The sequence below is a fragment of the Phascolarctos cinereus genome, unplaced genomic scaffold (assembly GCF_003287225.1).
Source record: "Phascolarctos cinereus isolate Bilbo 61053 unplaced genomic scaffold, phaCin_HiC Scaffold_9;HRSCAF=440, whole genome shotgun sequence".
NCBI classification, from domain to species: Eukaryota; Metazoa; Chordata; class Mammalia; order Diprotodontia; family Phascolarctidae; genus Phascolarctos; species Phascolarctos cinereus.
Window position 1 is genome coordinate 106,609,781 of NW_027556402.1, and position 20,054 is coordinate 106,629,834.

Below are 20,054 nucleotides of genomic sequence, written 5' to 3' on the forward strand. Positions count from 1 at the left end.
GACTGCTAAGAGTGGCCTTAGTTCTTTGGAGCAGTGATATTGCCAGCTCATTGCAGCACAGCTATGTCAAGAAAGAAAGGAAGAGAAATATGTTGCTAGTACAACCAGATGCCAGGGATATTAAGGGAATCACATAGTCAGATTTGGCCACTGTGATGCTTGGGATCTGTCTCATCTCATATCTTCCCATAGCTTGGTTAAGCTTTCCAAGAATGAGTCAGTCTATTCTTTTTTCTTCCTGCTTTTCTTGAAAGTTATACCTTGAATACTTCTAATTTCCCTGAAGAGAACCTAAAAACTTAATTTATCTGCTATCCTCATTTTCTTGTGGGCAAAAATAATTCCATTTATACCTGGACTAAGTTCTTTCAATCTCCTTTTTCTTGGTTGCGTGACAAGACATTATGAGTTTGGAAAGGGTTACCAAGGGGGGTTACAAAAACTAAGTAACAAAATACTTAGTTGCTAAAGGGTTAGGATAAATGCTTTTTACCACAGAGCAGAAATAACTGCCGGGGGGGGGGAGGGTTGGTCTTTTTATTCTTTGTATGAGGGGAATAAATATTTTTGGAAATAAAGATGACTTAATAACAAAAGATATCAATAATTTTTAAAGTATAGTGTGTAAATACATACATATATTGTTGTTGTTCAGTTGTTTTGATTGTGTCCCACTCTTCATGACCCAATTTGGCATTTTCTTGGCAAAAACTTAGGAGTGGTTTGCCATTTCCTTCTCCAGTTTCTTTTACAGGTGAGGAAACTAAGGCAAAAAGGGTTACGTGATTTGCCCAGGGTCACCCAGCTAGTAAATGTTGGAGTCCAGATTTGAATTCAGGTTCTCCTGATTCCAGGCCTAGTGCACCTATACATACATAGACATATATTCATTCACACATGTACCAAATGTAACTTTGTGCAAGTGACTGTATTAAGTTCTGGGGAACCAAAGGAAAAAAAATTACACTGTCCCTCCTCTCAAGGGCTTATACTCTACTGAGATGAGATATTAACATTCTTACTAGAGGGTGTTAGGAAGCCTACATAGAGGAATTGGCACCTGAGCTGATCCCTAAAGGTAAATGAAGTTTTTGAAAAGAAGAGATGAAATAGAGAATTGTATCTGGCTTAGGGAATGTAAAAAGACATTTTGAGTTTTGGGGAGCAATGTGAAATAAATATGGAAAAGTAGGTCAGAGCCATATTGTGGAGGTTCTTAAATTCCTTATTTAGAGTTTATATGTATTTTTTTCTAAAAGTAACAAGAATTACAGCAAATTTTTGAGCAAGTCATCTCTATAAGATGCCAAGACTTTTAAGAACTTGAGTAGGAAAAAAAAAGTATAATTATATCAAGGAAAATAATAATGCCATCTAAATTGATTTGTAGGTTTCATGGTATAAAAATGATAGAGCTAGATGATATAATATCAAAATTCATTTGGAGGAACAGAACATCTAGAATCTCAAGGGAAATAATGAAAATAAGTAGGAATGAAGACGGCATAGCTTTTCCATACCTCAGGTTATACTAGAGCAATAATCATCAAAACTATTTGGTATTGGTTTAAATACAGAAAAGTAGATAAGTAAGCATCAGAAAATATAAAATTCCCACAACCTAATATTTGTTATAGTCAAGAACGTAAACTACTTGAGGAAAGACTCTGTATGTGACAAGAACTTCTAGGAAAGCAGTTTGGCAGAAATTAGGGTTAAGTCATTATCTTATATGAGAAATGACAATAAGCTTGAAGTAGATTAATGTTTCATAAAGAAAAATTATGAGAATAAACTATAGTATTTTTTATTATTTACTGCTGGGGGAATAAATCCTAAAGAGGCATAGAGATCACGAAAGAAAATAGATTATTTTTAAACACTGAAAAGCAATTCTGTGAACAAGAACAACAGTTAACAGGAACAGTAAAATAATAGCATTTACATGTCTCTGTAAGGTTTACAAATAATGTATATGTATATATACAAACTCATTTGAACAAGATCAGTGTACCAAATTTAAGAAGGGACATTTGACTAGAAGAAAAATCTTTGAATGTCCTATTTTTTTGCTAAGAATCTAATATTTAAGATATAGCTATATTTATAAATATATATAGATATGTCTAAAATACCAAGAGCCATTCCCTAGTGAATAAGTGGTGAAAGGATATGTAGAAAAATGGTTTTCAAAAGAAATGAAAACTATTGGCCACCACATATAACTAATAATAAGAGAAATGCAAATGAAAACAACTCTGAGGTTTCCCTTCTACTCCACTAAAATAACAAAAGATGGAAATAGTCAGTATTTGACAGACTATGGAAAGATAGACACAAATATGATGATGATGGAGCTGTGAATTGATCCTACTGTTCTGAAAAACAATCTGGAAATTATCCCTCCAAAGTGATAAAAATGTCTATACCTTTGGACAGATATATCACTGCTAGGCCTATACCACAAGCAAGAGCAGAGACAGAAAGGTCCCATGTACACCAAGGTATTTGTAGCAGCACTTTTTAGCAGGAAAAAGTTGAAAATAAAGTAGTTGCCTATTATTTGGGGAATAACCAAGCAAATGATAGTATATGAATAGTAACATACCATAAAAAAATAACAGTACAAGAACAACAGAATAATAATATGCTTTAAGAAACAATGAATATGAAAAAATCAGAGAAACACATGAAGACATAGAAGTTGACATAGAGTGAGGTGGAAACAGGAAGATGCTATACACAATGACTACAACATTGTACACAGAAAGAACAAAAAAACCCACTTTATAAATTATTTTGAGCAAGGTCGAACCTGAATTAGGGTAGGAAAAATGAACTTTTCCTTCCTACCTCAATTGAATAAGGTAGGATAATAATGACTCCAATTTAGATAGTGATTTAAGCTTTTCAAAGTCTTTTACATTTATTATTTCATTTGATCCATATAACAACCCTTTGAGTTAGCTGTTGGCATCACTATTTTATATATTAAGAAAATGAGGCAGACAGCTTAAGTGACTTGCTCTGGGGCCCACAAGTAATAGGCTAGATTTGAACTCACATCTTCCTGAGTAGAAGTCTAGCACTCAATCGACTGTGCTACTTTGATCACCCACCATGAGTGTGGAATACTGCATGTGCTTACAGATGTGGTTGATAAGTTGGTTAGTTTTACTGAATTGCTTTGTATTTCATTTTTAATCTTTTTTTTATAAGGGATGGTTCTTTGGGTAAGGGAAAGCATATGTTTGGAAATGTGTTTGATGTATTATAAATAAGACTAAAAATGATTAAAATTAAAAACAAAAGTGACAACAGAACAAATAGATGAAGAACAAAGTAAAAAAAAAGAATTCGTGGGCTAAATTGTGAATGTTATTGATGAAAGGAATGTATCATATTCCATTATATGTAAAACCTATAAAGGTCAGAATAGCTATATCCAAGGGCTGGGAATCAACTGGGGGACATTCAGAATCATCCAATGGAGGCCTTTATAAGAAGAAATTATTTTGTTTTTTCCTTTCCTAGTATTACAGAGTAACACGCACAGTAAGTACTTGGGCAGGTAGGTAGCAGAGTAGATAGAGCACTGGTCCTGGAGTCAAGAAGACGCGAGTTCAAATCCAGCCTCAGACACTTACCAGATGTGTGACCCTGGGCAAGTGACTTTAATCTCTATTTGCCTCAGTTTACTTATCTGTAAAATGAGAATAATAATAGCGCCTATTCACAGAGCACATAAATCTGATGAGATAATGCTTTTTTGTAAATCACTTATCACAGTACCTGGCATATAGTAAGTGCAATATAAATGTTAGCTTATTTATTATTTGGTTATGCTTATGGGAGGGAAGAAGTGAATGGAAGGCTTTCTGAAAAAAAGTTTATGTAATAAAGAGAATTTATCTCACAATTGTCCTGTTACTTCTCATTTATACTAAGCAGAGTAAATATACACTGAAACTATTTGGACAAGTATTTCTCCCTACATAACATTTCATCTTCCTCTGCAGATGGGCCCCCATCTCAGGAATAAACTCCCTTTTAACCACTTCTTCTTGGAACCCCTTGCCTCCTTTAAGATCTAGGTCAGGTTCTGTCTCCTCTATAATGATTTCTGTAATTCCTGCAGTGGTTAATGCCCTCTCTTTGAAATTATCATGTAAATATACTTTGTATCTATTTATCTCCTTGTACTTTGTGTATGCTCAGTAGAACGTAAGCTCCTGAAGGGTAAGGATTGTTACTTTTTTTATCTTTTTATCCCAAGTGCTGTCTTTCCAAATAATAAGCATTTAATGTATGTTTACGAAATTATTGGCAAATGTTTATGGCTGTTAGATGACTTTAGAGACCTAGGCCAAATGGTCTGTTATGATTCCTCCTAGGTATCCTCATTTGTTATGTTGTGATAAAGGTTCTGAAGCAATTGTGGCAGATTTCCCAAAAGACAAACATGATCTTAATTGTTTCTTCATAATATTGCTAAAGAAATTTAGCAAACAAAGAAATTTGTTGATTACATTAAATAGGCATCTTATGGAAAACAAATATTAAATATTTTTATAGGGATACACTGTTAAGCTTCAAGGACCTTTTCTGGAATATATGAAGACCCTTTTATGTTCATGGCATAGTCATATACAGTAATTTCTGGATTTTTCAGGATTAATTATCCATCATGAATTGTTCAGACCATTTGCCTCTTTTCTTCATTCCTCTGACTGCTTTTCTTTTGGCCAATTCATTCATTATCATCTTCTGTAATAGATGACAAGAAGGAAAACTAAAAGATGAAACATGGACAAGTTAATTTTCCTCCTTGTTAATCACTCTGATAAAGCATTTGTTGGAAAAGGAGGTTGAAAAATCATGGCCAAAATGTATATAGTTGCAAAATTCTTTGTATTATCCCATCTAATAAGAATATTTCAGCATCAGTGTCACTCGTGAACATAATGGATTCCTCCTGTGTGTTACCAAGCCCATCTACTACTGAATAACAGTTCCTAAACCTAAGGAACTGTAATGATCAGATTCAAAGTTAGATACATTAAAGTAGACCAAAAGCCTATGTTCACATGACCCACATAGTGAATCATTTCTAGTCATGTCTTTGCCACTAATTGGCCATGGCTAATCATAGCTGATCAATTGCCCTATATTGGCCTCAGGTTTCTTATTTATAAGATGTTGCTCTGGGTGATTTCCAAGGTCCTTTTCCCTTTTGAAAATTTTTACAATTCTGATTTTGTATTTGAATATGTAGGCAAAGAGCAACTTTACATAAAAAGGGAGGAAAATGGGGTTGTGCAATGCTTTGAGGAGGATATTTAGACTGAATCATTGAAGTTGTTTGGTTTAGAATAATGTAACAGGAGTTTTAGCATGAACCATAATTAGAGTGATTTAGAAGCTTTAATTTATTGTTTTACCATACAAATATGTTTTGTTATATAATCTATGATATATATGAAAGGTCTATTTAGTATCATTTAAGATTGGTAAAGTAGTGGGGCAGGTAGGTGGCGTAGTGAATAGAGCTCTGGCCTTGTAGTCAGGAGGACCTGAGTTCAAATCCAGCCTCAGACACTTAACACTTACTAGCTATGTGACCTTGGGCAAGTCACTTAACCCTGATTGCCTCACCAAAAAAAAAAAAAGATGGGTGAAGTAGTAAGTGTGAAATGTGAGTTAGAAAAGAGTTTAGAGATTTTGAAATCCAACTCTCTAATTGACATTTGAGGAAACTGAAGCTCTGGAGAAGCTCAGTCACTTGTGCAAGTGACTGAAGGTTGGGGGGGAAAAGAAGTGATATGTGTTAAAATCCTTCAGGATGTGTAGTAAGATCTAGAGGAGGGTAGGGTGGCTAGCCAGCAGTGTTATAAATTGTTTCTCTATCTTCTCTAAAATAAAAAGTTTTCTTTTTTTCTACCAGGACGTACCTACAATGATTTAAATCAGTATCCTGTATTCCCCTGGGTGTTAACTAACTATGAATCAGAAGATCTGGATCTTACATTGCCAAGCAACTTCAGGGATTTGTCCAAGGTGACTTTTCATTCCTAAGATTTATATCTTATATCTTAAATATATATGATAGATACAGGAATATCTATCATATATCTAAATAGATATAGATCTGTCTACATAAATATGAGATATATATCTACAGATACATAAACTATGTGTGTGTGTATATATATGGTAACAATATACGTATAAGATAGGCATGTGCATTTGTCGTTTGTTGTGAGTTGTTTCAGTCATGTCCATCTCTTTGTGGTGCCGTTTTGGGTTTTCTTGGCAAAGATACTAGAGAGATTTGCCATTTCCTTCTCAAGCTTATTTTTACAGATGAGGAACTGAGGCAGACAGAGTTGAATGACTTATCCAGGGTCACACAGCTAGTAAGTGTCTGAGGCCAGATTTGAACTCAGGAAGATGAGTCTTCTTGACTTCAGGCCCAGCACTCTATACGTTACACCATTGCATAGCTTCCCAGGTGTGTCTATATTTCTATCTTATGTCTAAATTTGAAATAGATATAAGATGTATCTATATATTTGTGTCTATGTTTAACACTTAAGCTAATAATTACATGACAAGTAATATGACAAGATCAAAAAGAACACTGAACTTGCCATTTATAGGCTTTTTGATCTTGAGATTAATATTTCACCTCAGTTTATTTGTCAATAAAATAATAGTAATGATAATCTATCCTATGTATTTCCATGGTATATCATGATCCCACTGATCAAATGAGAGAGTAGATATGAAAGGGCTTTTAAAGGGGGATCAGCACCATGCAAATCTTTACTCTGCTTCTATTTGAGTATATGAAAACCTTATAGCAAAGCTGCTATATAGGTAATAATGTAGTTATCTGGGGTCAAACCATAAATGGGTAATGGTTGGGTAGCTGGTTGATATAGTGGAAGAATGCAGACTTGGAGTCAGGAAAGCCTGCATTCGAGTGTCACCTCAGACTCTCAGTAGCTGTGTGGACCCAGAATTGGATGAATAGATTTACAAATGGGCATTACCATAATAGCACCTATGTTACAAGGTTGTTGTGAGGATCAGATGTGGCAAAATATGTAAAGTACTTGGCAAATTTCACATGGTTGTGTAAATTTTAACTATTATTAATGAAAACTTGAACTTGGATTCTGTTTAATTCTCTAAACCTCCAGACCTAGTCATATAGGACTGAATTTCTCTAAGAATCAGTGTTTCAGCATTTTGTATTTGTGGCTTTCTGTGTTTATTTGACTTAATGCTATTAACATTTGGGAAGAGAAATTAGGAAGTCATATATCCTCCATTCCTTATGTTAAAATCACACCTGAGATTCTTTTTGATGAGATTCCAGGTGTAACTTTTTGGAATAACACAAATTTATCCACTACTCACATGGTATCATCTCATCTATTCTTCCAGTAATACAGTTTATCTATGTCTGATTAACTGTAGTCTGAAAGCAGTTTACCTACTATGTGAAGAATATTGTCAAGTGAATGTAACTATAGATTGTAAAGAAATGTGGAGCTTCAGTAAAATGAGACTTTCCAATGATCTCTCTATCCTTATCTTGTAGTATAAGAATACTGGGAAATTATGCTTGTGGCATCTTTTGAGAAACTAGGTTTTAAATTCTGACTCAAGTACCAAAGATTGTGGACTCATTTGCTTATGTATACCATTGTCAAAATGTTAGAATATCTGACCATTTTTATTTAACTAGCAACTTCTGTTGACTTGATATACCCTAAACAGGACCAAACAGAAACATCTCAACAGATCTAAATGACCAAGATTGTATTATACATGATTATTCTTTAATAAGCTTCTACTTTGTCAGTGGTTTATTTTGGCATTCATTTCTTTTAAAACTTTTTCATGGCAGAAATACGTACTTGATTTCCATTTATTATTCCAACTTTTCCCTTTTAAAATAAGTGTGCATCTTAATAAGTGAGTGCATTCTCTCTTACACACACTTTTAATGAAAGTCCAACATGCATCTTGTCTTAGAATTAGCTACTGGCTTTTAACTGTGGTTGATCAGACAACACTTCTTTATCTCTTAAGTTTTAAGTACTGTTTCTGATGAATGCCAGTCCTTTTCGTGCGCTCTTTAGCAGATACAACAGAGATCAGTATAACATCTAGATGTCACTGGCTAAAGGAGCATTTTTAGATGCTCAATAGCTGCTTATACCTATACTAGGTGATATAGGTTTCACTTTGAATTTTATTTCTGTCTGGCTTGCAAATGCAAAATATGGAGTGATACCTTTAATACTTTTGTATTAAATTATCTTAATGGAAGGTAACATGAGATCACAATACAAAATGGATCCTAAAGCAATAAAGTACACATTCAGAGAGATATAAAATTTTACCATAAATTGCTAATTTGTTTTTTGCAAGTTTTTTCAAACAAAGTGTTCTGAAAATAATTTAAAGTTTGTATTTTACATGTTGACATTGGGTGTTTTTTCCTGCCTAAATATAAAAGAAATATAAATGTATTCAAAAATCACTACATTTAAAGCTCTATGAAATAAAACAAACTTAATATAAACCTGAGGTTGAAATGGTCAGTGAGTAGAAATTTTCTATTTCTGAATTACTATTGGCACAGTGTTGTGCATCCAGTTAAACTTTGCAAATATCTTCCTCTTTATTCAAGCTTAATATAGCCTCCTGATCAACAAACCTAAAGGTTTAAAATATAAATATATGTGTGTGTGTATGTGTACATGCATATGTACATACATATATATGTAAACTGCTGTGGTACATATGGTAGATTATTACAAGATTTTTATTTTATTTTTACTATTGCTATGCCTATATAGAAAATCTATTTTGGGAGTTTATGAGAACATTTTTTATTTTTAAAAAATATTTACATCTGTTACGAATTAGAGTCCTTTTGATATATACATGAATTTGGTTTTTCTGTAGATATATCAGTTTCTAAACACTGTAACTCGTAGGTTAACCCCACACTTAATTTAAACAGCCTTCAATGACATTGTTTTTTTAACATTAGTCAGAAAATGATAAACTGAAGCAACTGAAATGGATTGTGGTTAATATTACTGTCAGTCTGATGAATAATCCTGACATATACCAGCAGCTCACTGCCAGTCAGTAATCCTCCTCAAACATAAGTGTTTATTATCTACCTAGTCTGATTATGGTTAGAAGTGAGCACTACATATTATTTATAAATATTATTTTCTTTAATTTGCATAATCTACCTGTTTTCATACCGGAATGTGAGCCTTTTTCTTGGTCTATTTTTGTCTACACTTGGTTAATTGGATTCAAGGGGGATAGAGAAGCTACTCTGGCACAGTATTTGCATAAAAATTATTTGAAAGTATCCAGCTATGAGAGGAATTGAAAAATTTTTCTGATTGTCCTTTCATCTTGGGATACAGCAGATCTGATTTTCTAATTTGTGTTTATATGCTATTTAATGTACCACATATTAATTTCAGTAGGACATTTTCAAAAAACCAACTTAGCTCTTTACTTTTCATCACATCTGCCACATAGATGTAACAACATGGTTTTCTCATTCCTTACAATGTTTTTAATTATTTTGTACCCATATGTAGTATCAATTTATAGTAATGTTAGTAATAAAATCTTTTATTTAAATTTCTAAAAGCCTGCATAACCCATTTGAATTTAAAAAATATGTTGTCATATGATTCATTAATTTCTTGAGAACCTATGATATACTTGCTTTTCCAAGAAAACTGAGTGGTTACATGGTATGCCCAAAGATAATCAGTAAGCATTGGGCTGTGGTTTCAAATCTCAGTACATCCTGACTCCATGTTCAATGTTCTTTTCTCTATATAAGGCTGCTTCTGAGTTTTTGAAAAGGGGGAAAAATAATTTGTAGGAACTCCAGAACAAGAAGCTTAATGTTGATCCCTAGAAAATTTCTGAAATACCTTATAAGAGAATTTTCTTAACAAATTTTCCATATTATGACATGTATGTGGCTAGATCATCCATAGACCTTATTTATCAGGATGTCTATCCATGAAAGACAGTACAAACAGACAAAAGGCAAGGCCCTGAATAAACTGGATAGTGGGCTGGATTGCTTTCAGAAAATTTCACAGCTCTTTTAATAACCCCAAACTTCTCCCAGAAACAAAAGCTCATCATTTTCATCCTGGTAACCTTGTGATATTTTATGACTCAGACACTGAACGGAGTGGTCATGACAAAATTGAAATTTATTGTCATCCAGTGGATCATCAGCCAACAAGCATTTATTAAGTACCTACTGTGTGCCAGGCACTGTGCTGGGTATATGGGAGGTAGGAGCAGATTGTAACAAAGAATCAAAGATTTATATCTGGAAGTGACCTCAGATATCATCTAGCCTAAATCCTCATTTATAGATAAGGAAACTCAGTCACAGAGAGATTTGGTGATTTGCAATTACACTGTGGTATAGCTAGGATTCTAACCCAGGTCACCTGAGGAACTTTGAAGAACAATAGTAAGATGTCATGACAGATGTATGATGGAAAAAGATAATGGGCTAATCATAAGTAAAGGACAGATGAACAGCCTGAGTGTGATATTGGTATTACTGTGATGGCAAGAGAAATCAAGAAAGATCTTTGGTGTATTGGGTCTGTATCCCCTGTGCTGACAACTTAGATGGTCAGGCATGATAGATTGTGTTCTGTGTCACTAGAAAGAACGTCCATATTGATGAGTTTATAAATCCATTTGAGTAAATTCAATATATTACATTGCCTTGCACGTTTTTTGTGTATATCCAAGTATATTTTTCAGTTAATATGATGTTTCCATGTTCTGTTGTTTGGAGCAAAAATAACTTTTTAGTCTTTCATATATTTTCTCTTCTGTAGTATGAAGTTTGGAGGTGATTTCCTTGTTGAACCTAGAGACTGCTATTTGCTTTCAGGCTGAGCTCAATTAGGAGCCATTAGAATTTATTTTGGGGCAGCTAAGTGGTACAGTGGATAAAGTGCCAGGCCTGGAGTCAGGAAGAATCCTCCTCCCTATCTGGCCTCAGACACTTACTAGCTGGATGACAGTGGGCAAATTACTTAATCCTGTTTTCCTCAGTTTCCTCATCTGTAAAATGATCTGGGGAAGGAAATGGCAAAGCATGCCAGTATCTTTGCCAAGAAAACTCCAAATGGGGTTATAAAGAGTTGGACATGACTGAAAAATGATTGAATGACAGTAAAAGAATCTATTTTATAAATGTTGCTGTTCACATTTGAAAAAGCAAATCAAAATAGGAATTCCATGATGTAGAGTAGCATTTGAATTATAAGATAGTTTGAAAAAAAAACAAACAACTATAAATGGTCCAAAAAGCTCTTGTACACAAAAAGCTGATAAAAGGGATTTGGTGGATTTCCAGGGGGTTTGCTGTATCAGAGAATTAGAACAAATCTCTCTTGAGCTTAAATGGACAGAGTACTTCTGCTACCTCCTTTCTCTGCAAAGCCTTGGGGAGAGTTGGGGTGGAGTGAAATCTTTCCCCCTTTAAGGCCTAACTTTACAGTTTGGTACACATGTGTACTTTTTAGTGTATATATGTACTTTACACTATGTACCTCTTACTTTTTCTCAAAATGACCATGAAAGTCAAGAACCTGCAATCATTCAAACAGTAAATATTTATTAAATACCTTCTGTGTGCCAGGCACTGGTTAAGTGCTGGAGGTACTGTGCAAACCTCTCAATGTAATAAAATAGATGTGTTACTTTGCATGCTGTAGTTTGTTGAGATTTTTATGCAAGCAGAGCATTATCAATCTAGGCATTCAGAAAAATTTCCCCATATTTTAGGAAGATTTAACAAGAAGACAAGAGCATAAGACTGATCATTTCAAATGACTTTTGATGATCATTACCTGAACTTTTGCATTAGTTTGAAAACTGTTTCAGGCTGTATTTTAACACATTCTTGCCTAACACTTTATAGCTCCAAATTTATGATCCTATGCTCTTGGTCTTCATGTTAAGAATTTTTACCCTTAAATGTCCATGTTAATTTTTAGTTGATTCTACAGGGAAGAGAATGGAAAAAAAATTGGAAAGATAGTTTTTATTGAGCATCCACTGATTTGGGGGATTTATACTAGGTACATATCATCCCAACATTGTAAATCATTTTCAAAATTAACTTAACCTGAGAAAATTCTGTTTTAGGCCCTAAGTTGCTGATATATTTATTTTATCTGTCTATAAATGTAGTTATATATCTGCCTGATTCCTTGAAGGACCATAACACACCACCTCCATCACATAAACGCATAAATCTTTATAGAAAGAACAAATAACCACCTAAGAAAATGACCACCTTTATTCTTAACCACCAAATGTTTAATCTCTTTCTCTTTGTCGTTTATGATATTACTTTTACTATTGGTATTTTGTTGCCTATCATGTGTGTATTATTAGTATCTTTACTACTATTAACTATAACTTGTGTTAAGCACAATTTAAAAAAAAAGTTTTCCTAAGTGAGAGCTAGTTCTTCCACATTTCTTTGCTTTTTGAAATCTAAATTGGCTTGCAAGTAATTTCTAGTGGGTTTTGTATTATTTATCTTTATCCAAAGTCAGAGGTAATAATACATTTCAAAGTACATTGATAGGTTGGTAGAATCTGAATGACCGTAATTAGTTCTCTGAATTTGGATGTCGTCTACATAGAGACAGATAGGCTTCTTAGCAAACGAACAGATTTTGGTATATCAACACTCAGCCTATTCATGGCTTATCATTTTCACAATTGCTTGGAAAACATTCATTAGTTCTTCACCATTAAAAGGCCGTTTTTGTGCTTACTCCTAGCCTACTATTTAGCCCTGTGATGGCATGTAATTAAAGCATTGTTCAGCTTATATTTATCAATTTACATGAATTTAGCAAATTCAGATAAAATACAAAGTAAAATTATATATCACCTGCTACAGCTGGATAACACAGAACCAGAAAGATTTTACTGCTAAATCCAAAATGAGTATTTGAGATGATTTAGCATCTAGAAGGCAATATAAGTAAAATGGAGTACCTTTCTTATTCTCTAGATACTAAAATGAAATGGTACAGTGCATATATGTTTAAGACCACTTGAGAGAGACAGTGTTTGCAAGAGATTTAAAACTGTTCCGTTATTTGAAAATAAAAGTATGTATTTGTTAGCTCTGAAAGCCTCAGTGGCTCTGATGGAATTTTTTTCCCTTGCAATATTAAATAAAATCTAGAGTATGTGAAGATAAGTGCCAAACCATTTCAGCTATATACAGCATATGACAAAATGCCCTAAGAGCCAAGGTTGGATAAAAATGCTGATCAGCCTGTTTGTTATACTTGTCATTTAGATAAAGGATCTACTACAACAGAAACAGAATAGTTGCTTGTACCCTAAATAGTTTTTTTTTTAAATGAACCTTCCCAGGGCATTTATTTGTATTGTTTCTTTAGGAAAAAAGAAAACAAAGAAATATATGTGTGTAATATCTATCTATCAACATTTCTACAGATAGAAAGATATTACATATACACTCTCATCCCCACCCCTACCCCCACATAGATATGTGTGTGTATTTATATATATACACACATGCACATATGCATATATATGTTCTTCTAGAAAAGAATGAATCCTTTCACTTCTCAGATAAGAGTTAACATACATAAAATTAGTAAAAGCTTCAGTTGACTATCACTGTTCCCTATGTACATGAATTAGAAAAGAAATCAAGCAGTGAACTTAGATGATGATGGTATGTTCTCTTTTTAGCGTGATTTTCTTTCCTAGCAAGCTGCAAATTCTCATTCACCCCTTCTTATCCTTCCTACTCCCACCTTTCTTACCTCCCCAGAGAGTTTCTCCAGGCATTTAGCCTAATGATGGCATAGAATTAAAGTGATTCATGGTTTTATTTACCAGTTTATATGAGTATGCATTTTTCACCTCTGCTGTACTCCTAGTCAGTGTCGGGTGGCTTGTGAACAAGGTTCAAGTAATAGATGAAGCTCTTCAAGTTGGTGCTTAATGAAAAGTTGTCTTCTTCAGATTACAACAAATAGTCTGTCAACTCTATTTTATCAGTTCATCATATGTATTCTCACCATCAACCAAACCATTTTGGGGACACTATCATCTAACACAGTGTAACTTTATCATGAAATTTTCACTCATCACATTCCTGTTAACCCGAAATCATTCCCTTGTGTCCTAGAATGATCCCTGGGATCCAGTCTACTTTGTACTCCTGGAACCAGATTAAAATGTCATTTGGATGTGCTTAACAGGATAAATAAAAATACAACATACATAATGTTAATTTGTGGTTTTCTAAGTCAGTATGTGCCCTGCAGGGATCCTCTGAAGGAGTACAGTCTTTTTCTATATTAACTTTGCTTTCTGTTGGAACACAAGAACCACGGGATATTAGAGCAGGAAGTGTCTTAAAATTTGAATGGTTTCTGGTGGTCAGTTTATGCTAGAGTGAACCATGTTCATGTTCCATTTGACCAGAGTTTTATCAAAAAGATTTTTTGGGGGAAACTCTATTGAACCATTGTCCTTTAGGGTCATCATCTCCTGCCTCCAATTTGCTGCTCTTCAGTTCTTTATAATCATCTTTTTTTTTTCACTAAAATGAGAGAGTTATACTAGGTGAAGTAAATTTAATGTAAGTTTTTAATTCTTCAGTCTTATTATATCTCCCAATATGCCTGGCTTATAGGAACTGAAAACAAAAACAAAAAAACAATTAAGTTGCCATCTCCATCTGCCTTTCAGACATCTCATAAATGGAGGTCCACTAGACATTTTAAATTCCATATGTTCAAAACAGAACTCATTATCTTTTCCCCTAAAGTTTCTAAACCCTCCCCTCCTCCTGCCTTCCCTGTTACTGTAGAGGGCAACACCATCCTCCCTGTCCCTCTGGTCCACAACCTAGGAGTGATCCTGGACTCCTCACTATCTCTCCCTATCCCTCCTCTATATTTAAGCTATTGTCAAGGCCTGTCAATTTCACCTCTGCAGTATCTCTTGAGTAAGACCTCTTTTCTCCTTTGACACTGCCACCATTTTGGTGGAGGCCCTCATCCTCTCATGCCTGAACTACCTGCCTCAAGTCTCTCTCCACTGCAGTCCACCCTCTATCCACCAAAGTGTTTTTTCTTAAAGCACAGATCCAAACTCCCCACCTCCATTCCATGCCCCACTCAATAAGCTCTGTGGCTCCCTGTGACCTCCAGGATCAAAACCAGCCTCCTCTGTTTGGCATTCATAGATCTTCATAACCTAGTCCCTATTACCTCTCCAGTCTTCTCCTATTCAACTCTCTGTCACATACACTGCCATCCAGTGACACTGGCCTCCTTATTGTTCCATCATCTGGACACTCATCTCTTGGCATTTTTTTCTGGCTTTCACCCATGCCTGAAATACTCTCCCTTATCATCTTTATTTGTTAGCTTCCTTCGACTGTCAACCAAAATCCTCTCTCTTCCAGGAAGCTTTTCCCAACCACTCTTAATTCTAGTGCCTTCCCTCTGTTAATTATTTCCTATTTATTCTATATTTAGCTTGCTTTGTATGTGTTTGTTTGCCTGTTATGTCTCCAATAGCTTGTAAACTTCTCTACAGCAAGGACTGTTTTTTGCCTCTTTTTGTGTTGCCAGTACTTAGTGCTGTGCCTGGCACGTAGCAGTCACTTAATGTTTCTTGATTGATTGTACCTTTAATTTGTCCATAGTCTCTATTTAAGGCAGCCAGCCTTATTTAAAATCACGGATGCTCAACATAAATAAAGTATGCCTCACATCTCCCACTTTCACACAATGTAGATGTCACTGTGAGATGATTTTCAAGAATGTACTGGGATCATAAGTAAAACTGTAAAGTAAGCATAGTCATTTCTTCTACCCTCGATTTCCAGTATTTTCTCTGGCTTTGTTTTAAACCTCTCTCTGGGCCTTAATTTTGAGCCCATTTCAATCTCTTCTTTGGTTTTCCTAGGTCTTCACTGTTGAGCTCTGCCTAGGTCTGCCTTGCCTTTAAATGCCTCTTTCTTCAAAATTACTAGTCTCTTCTCTTTATCTCTCCCCTCCCTAATAAAATTGTTTTTAATTCTTTTGTGTAAGACTTCTTTTTATTATCTGATGAAAGTAATTCATAGAAAAGTATGAATTATTTCAAGTTGGCCTGAAGAATTAGCATTTTAAAAGAGAGAGGGTCTCTTAGTTCCATTGAATTTCTAATTTGCATGAGTCCCCTTGTACAGTTCTAGCAAACTGTTACCTAGTAATTTCTGAAACTGGAGTACCTGACAGCTGTTATTATACCTTCAGCACTTTCAAACATTGAATCATCATCCTCTATGTTCTACTTTTTAAAGGTTGCTAATCCTTAACATAGTGCCACTGTGAAAAGCAGTAGTTCTCTGAAGCAGCTATTGGTAGAATAGAAGTTGTATTGGAGCAGTGTGGGACCAAACTCACTACAGAAAAGTTCATTTGCAATAATACATTAATTATAGAAAACTGCCCAGATTGAATTACAGAAAATCAAAAAAAGAAGGAATATGAGTCAGAAACTCCTGCAAAATGTGTAGTTAAAAGCCAAGTCCACTGCCTTTTACTCTCAAATTCTGATGTTTTAGGTGGTTCTGTTTCTTCTCCTTTGTGATTATATCTCTACTTTAGCAGGTTGCAATATAAATTGCTTTAGTGTTTAAGATTGTATCCATGCTTGCTATTAATTTTTTTTTTTTGCCAGCTTCCATCACATATGTCTTGCCTTCTCTGTGGTAAACTTCCCTGGAAATGACACTGAATTTCTAGTTAGGAGACCTAGGTTCTATCTTCCTTCTTATTTAGTCTCCTGCTTAGTCTTGGAGCGTTTGTTCTCTCCTTTGTAAAGTGAGGGTGTCCTGGACCAGGCCATTTGATCTGTTGTCACTCAGAGTCATTCAGGCAAAACAATGAGGAAAGCCTTGTGGTGATTGAATGTAGCTTCTTATGTCCTCCATATTCCGTCAGCAAAGGCACTCTTTGTGGTCCCCGGTGGCAGCACCTTGAACAGAGCCAGGGTTACATCAGGTTAGAGAGGCCAGCTCCCTCACATCACCAATTAGAGCTTGACCATTAATTAGAGTGAGATGATCCCATATTACCACCTGTCTACCTCAAGAGTTCTACCTGGCTTTCTGCAAGTGTAGCTTAGTCATATCTTTGCCACCGTTTTAATGAGGTGTTGTTAGACTCTTAGTGGCACACATCATAGAGGAGGTTGGACTCAATTATCCTTAAGATCTTTTCTAGCTCTTATGTCACAAAATGCCATTTAAATTAAAGTCCTTCATAATCGGGCTCAGTCCATCTTTCTGAACAAATCACATGCCACTTCCTTTTTGTGCGCTCTAGAGTTCAGCCCAGCTTTCCTGGCTGATGCTCCCTGGACACAACATTGCACTTCTGCTGGCCCTGTGCCTGGGAGGCTCTTGTCATTCCTCACTATTGACTTGGGCAACCCTTGGCTTTCTCTAAGGCTCGGCTGGGTGCCACCGTCCACAAAATCTTTCCTTATCACTTCAACTGTTAGATATAATGCTTTCAAAAAATTTACTTCATCTTTATTTTGTATATGTTGTATTTACTAATGTGTTTACCTGTTGTTTTCCCCCAAGGGACCATAAGTTCCTTTAGGTCAAGACTGTTGCATTTTTATCTTTGCATCACCATGGCCTGATAGATTACCTGACACATAGTTGATAATTAACTTAATGGTATTTAATTTAAATGCTTACTTAGTTTAGTTTAATTTAATCTTATAATTCCCAGTAGGATGGGAAATTAGGAGATTTAGATTATAATCCTGGCATTAGATGGGAGTTCCTTGAGAGCAGGGACTATTTTTTGCCTTTCTTTGTATCTCCAACCCTTATCACAGGGCCTGGCACATCGTGCCTGGCGCTCAATGAATGGTTGTTGACTGAGTAGTTTTGCCACTAATTGGTTGTGTAATCTTGGGCAAGTCACTTAGCCTCAATGCAGCTCAGATTCTTCGTCTTTACAATAAGGAAAGTAGAGTAATTGATTTTAAAACTTGTTTCCATCCATAAAATTCTATAGGTTTTAGGAAGTGTTATGCTCATAAATGTTTAACAACTGGCTCTCTAGGAGGAGAGAATAATTTAAAATGTCAAAAGCTATAGAGGTAAGAAAGAAGAGAATCCTATTTGGCCACAAGTGTTTATTGGTAACTTTGGGCAGAACAGTTTCAATTGAAAGACGAAGTAGGAAGTCAGACTCCAGAGTTTAGAGAACAAGAGAGGAGAGGAAACAGGGAGGGTTGATTATAAAATGCTTTCTTAAGGAATTTAACCTTGAAAGGGAGCAGAGACTTAAGTATAAGTTCCTTGTGAGTAGGTATTGCTTCATTTTCTTTTTGTGCTTTTATTCCTAGTGCCTAGCACAGTTCCTGCCACATATTAGATACCTAATAGATTCTTGTTGATCGATTTAACCCCCCCCCATTTTACACATGAGAAAATTGAGTTCTGAAGAGATAATTTGCCTAAGGCCTCACAGGTACTATGTAGGAGAGATTGGATTTTAACCCTTAGACTTCAAATCCATCCCTTTTCCTAATGAGAGTGTACATCTAAACACACACACACACACACACACACACACACACACACACACACACACAGAAAAAAACTGATAAGGTGTGACAGTAGGCATTAATCTTGATCCTACAAATAAGTATACTGGTTACTGGGTCTCGGTCCTTCTTTAGTTTTCTGACTTTTCTTTCTTGAGTCTCATGGTGCTCTCTCCTAGGTACTAGGCCTAAAGCTTTTGATTCTCTTTTATTTCTCAGGCTAGGTCCTTCTGAAATTGCCTTCCTCCCATTTATAGCAAGAAACTGAATGCTTAAGTCCCATCCTTTTTCCCCCTTCACCTTACAGTTTTCAAGTAATATTCCAAACATACCAATAGATATAAAGTAGACCAACCCATCTAGGCCCTTGCAGAATTCATTTACATTCCTGAAGTCATCTACATGTCAGACTCACATTGAAGGCGGTGTGGGGGAAGGGTACTAATCCATACATAAGGGTCCTTGAGAGCCACATATTGAGTTAGTTTTAAAATGTAATGTTATCTATATTTTATTTTATTTTTATGTATTTTGTTAAATATTTCCCAATTACATTTTAATTTTGTTCAGGCTGTCCTCAGTAGCCAGGGCTGATTAACACCACTGGTTTGGATTGTCATTCTCCATATTAAGCATTTCCCCGACTCAAGGAACTGATTGTGTTAGATCATTTCTTTTTCCATTCCTAAACCAAATTTAACATAAGGAATGATTTTTACTGTAGTCAGCCCAGGTCACATAATTCTAAGTTTAAGTAGTGTCAGATTGAAGGTAGTTCTGACACTTACTGTCTATGTGACCTTGGCAAAACTCAGAGCTTTACTTTTAGTTCCAGTAATATAAAGATAAGAATACTTGATTGTGATGATAAAATGAGATGTTTGGAAAGCATTTTCTAACCATAAAATATTAAATGCAGTATTTTAAATGATTTTAATAAAATGGATAATTACATCACTAGGCTACCTTTTTACCTTGATATTAGGCTTCAATACTTTATTTCTTTTTGTATTTAATAGTATTTTATTTTTTTCCAATTACGTGTAAAGATATTTTTCAGCATTCATTTTTTTAAGATTTGAATTCCAAATTTTTCTCCCTCCATCCCCTTTCTCCCCCCTTCCTGAGATAGCAAGCAATCTAATATTGGTTATACATGTACAGTCACATTAAACATATTTCCACATTATAGACTTCAATACTTTAAACCTATCTGGCTTCATTTAATGTAGATCCTTTCTCCAATACATCATACTCCTTCTGGCTTGGTAGATGGTCTTCAGGAGATACTGTAGCCAAAAAAATTCATGACCCAGCATGGT

The 20,054-nt window shown here is 35.0% G+C and overlaps 1 protein-coding gene across 4 annotated transcripts in view; it reads left to right on the forward strand.

Moving 5' to 3' along the window:
• Window positions 1–20,054, forward strand: part of LRBA (LPS responsive beige-like anchor protein) — a 760,465-nt gene that overhangs the window by 543,701 nt on the left and 196,710 nt on the right. For all 4 annotated transcript variants that reach the window (XM_020994027.2, XM_020994028.2, XM_078148462.1 and 1 more), the window contains one exon: window positions 5,945–6,057. In XM_020994027.2, coding sequence (XP_020849686.1) covers window positions 5,945–6,057 — 113 coding nt within the window. The remainder of the gene's footprint in view (window positions 1–5,944; window positions 6,058–20,054) is intronic.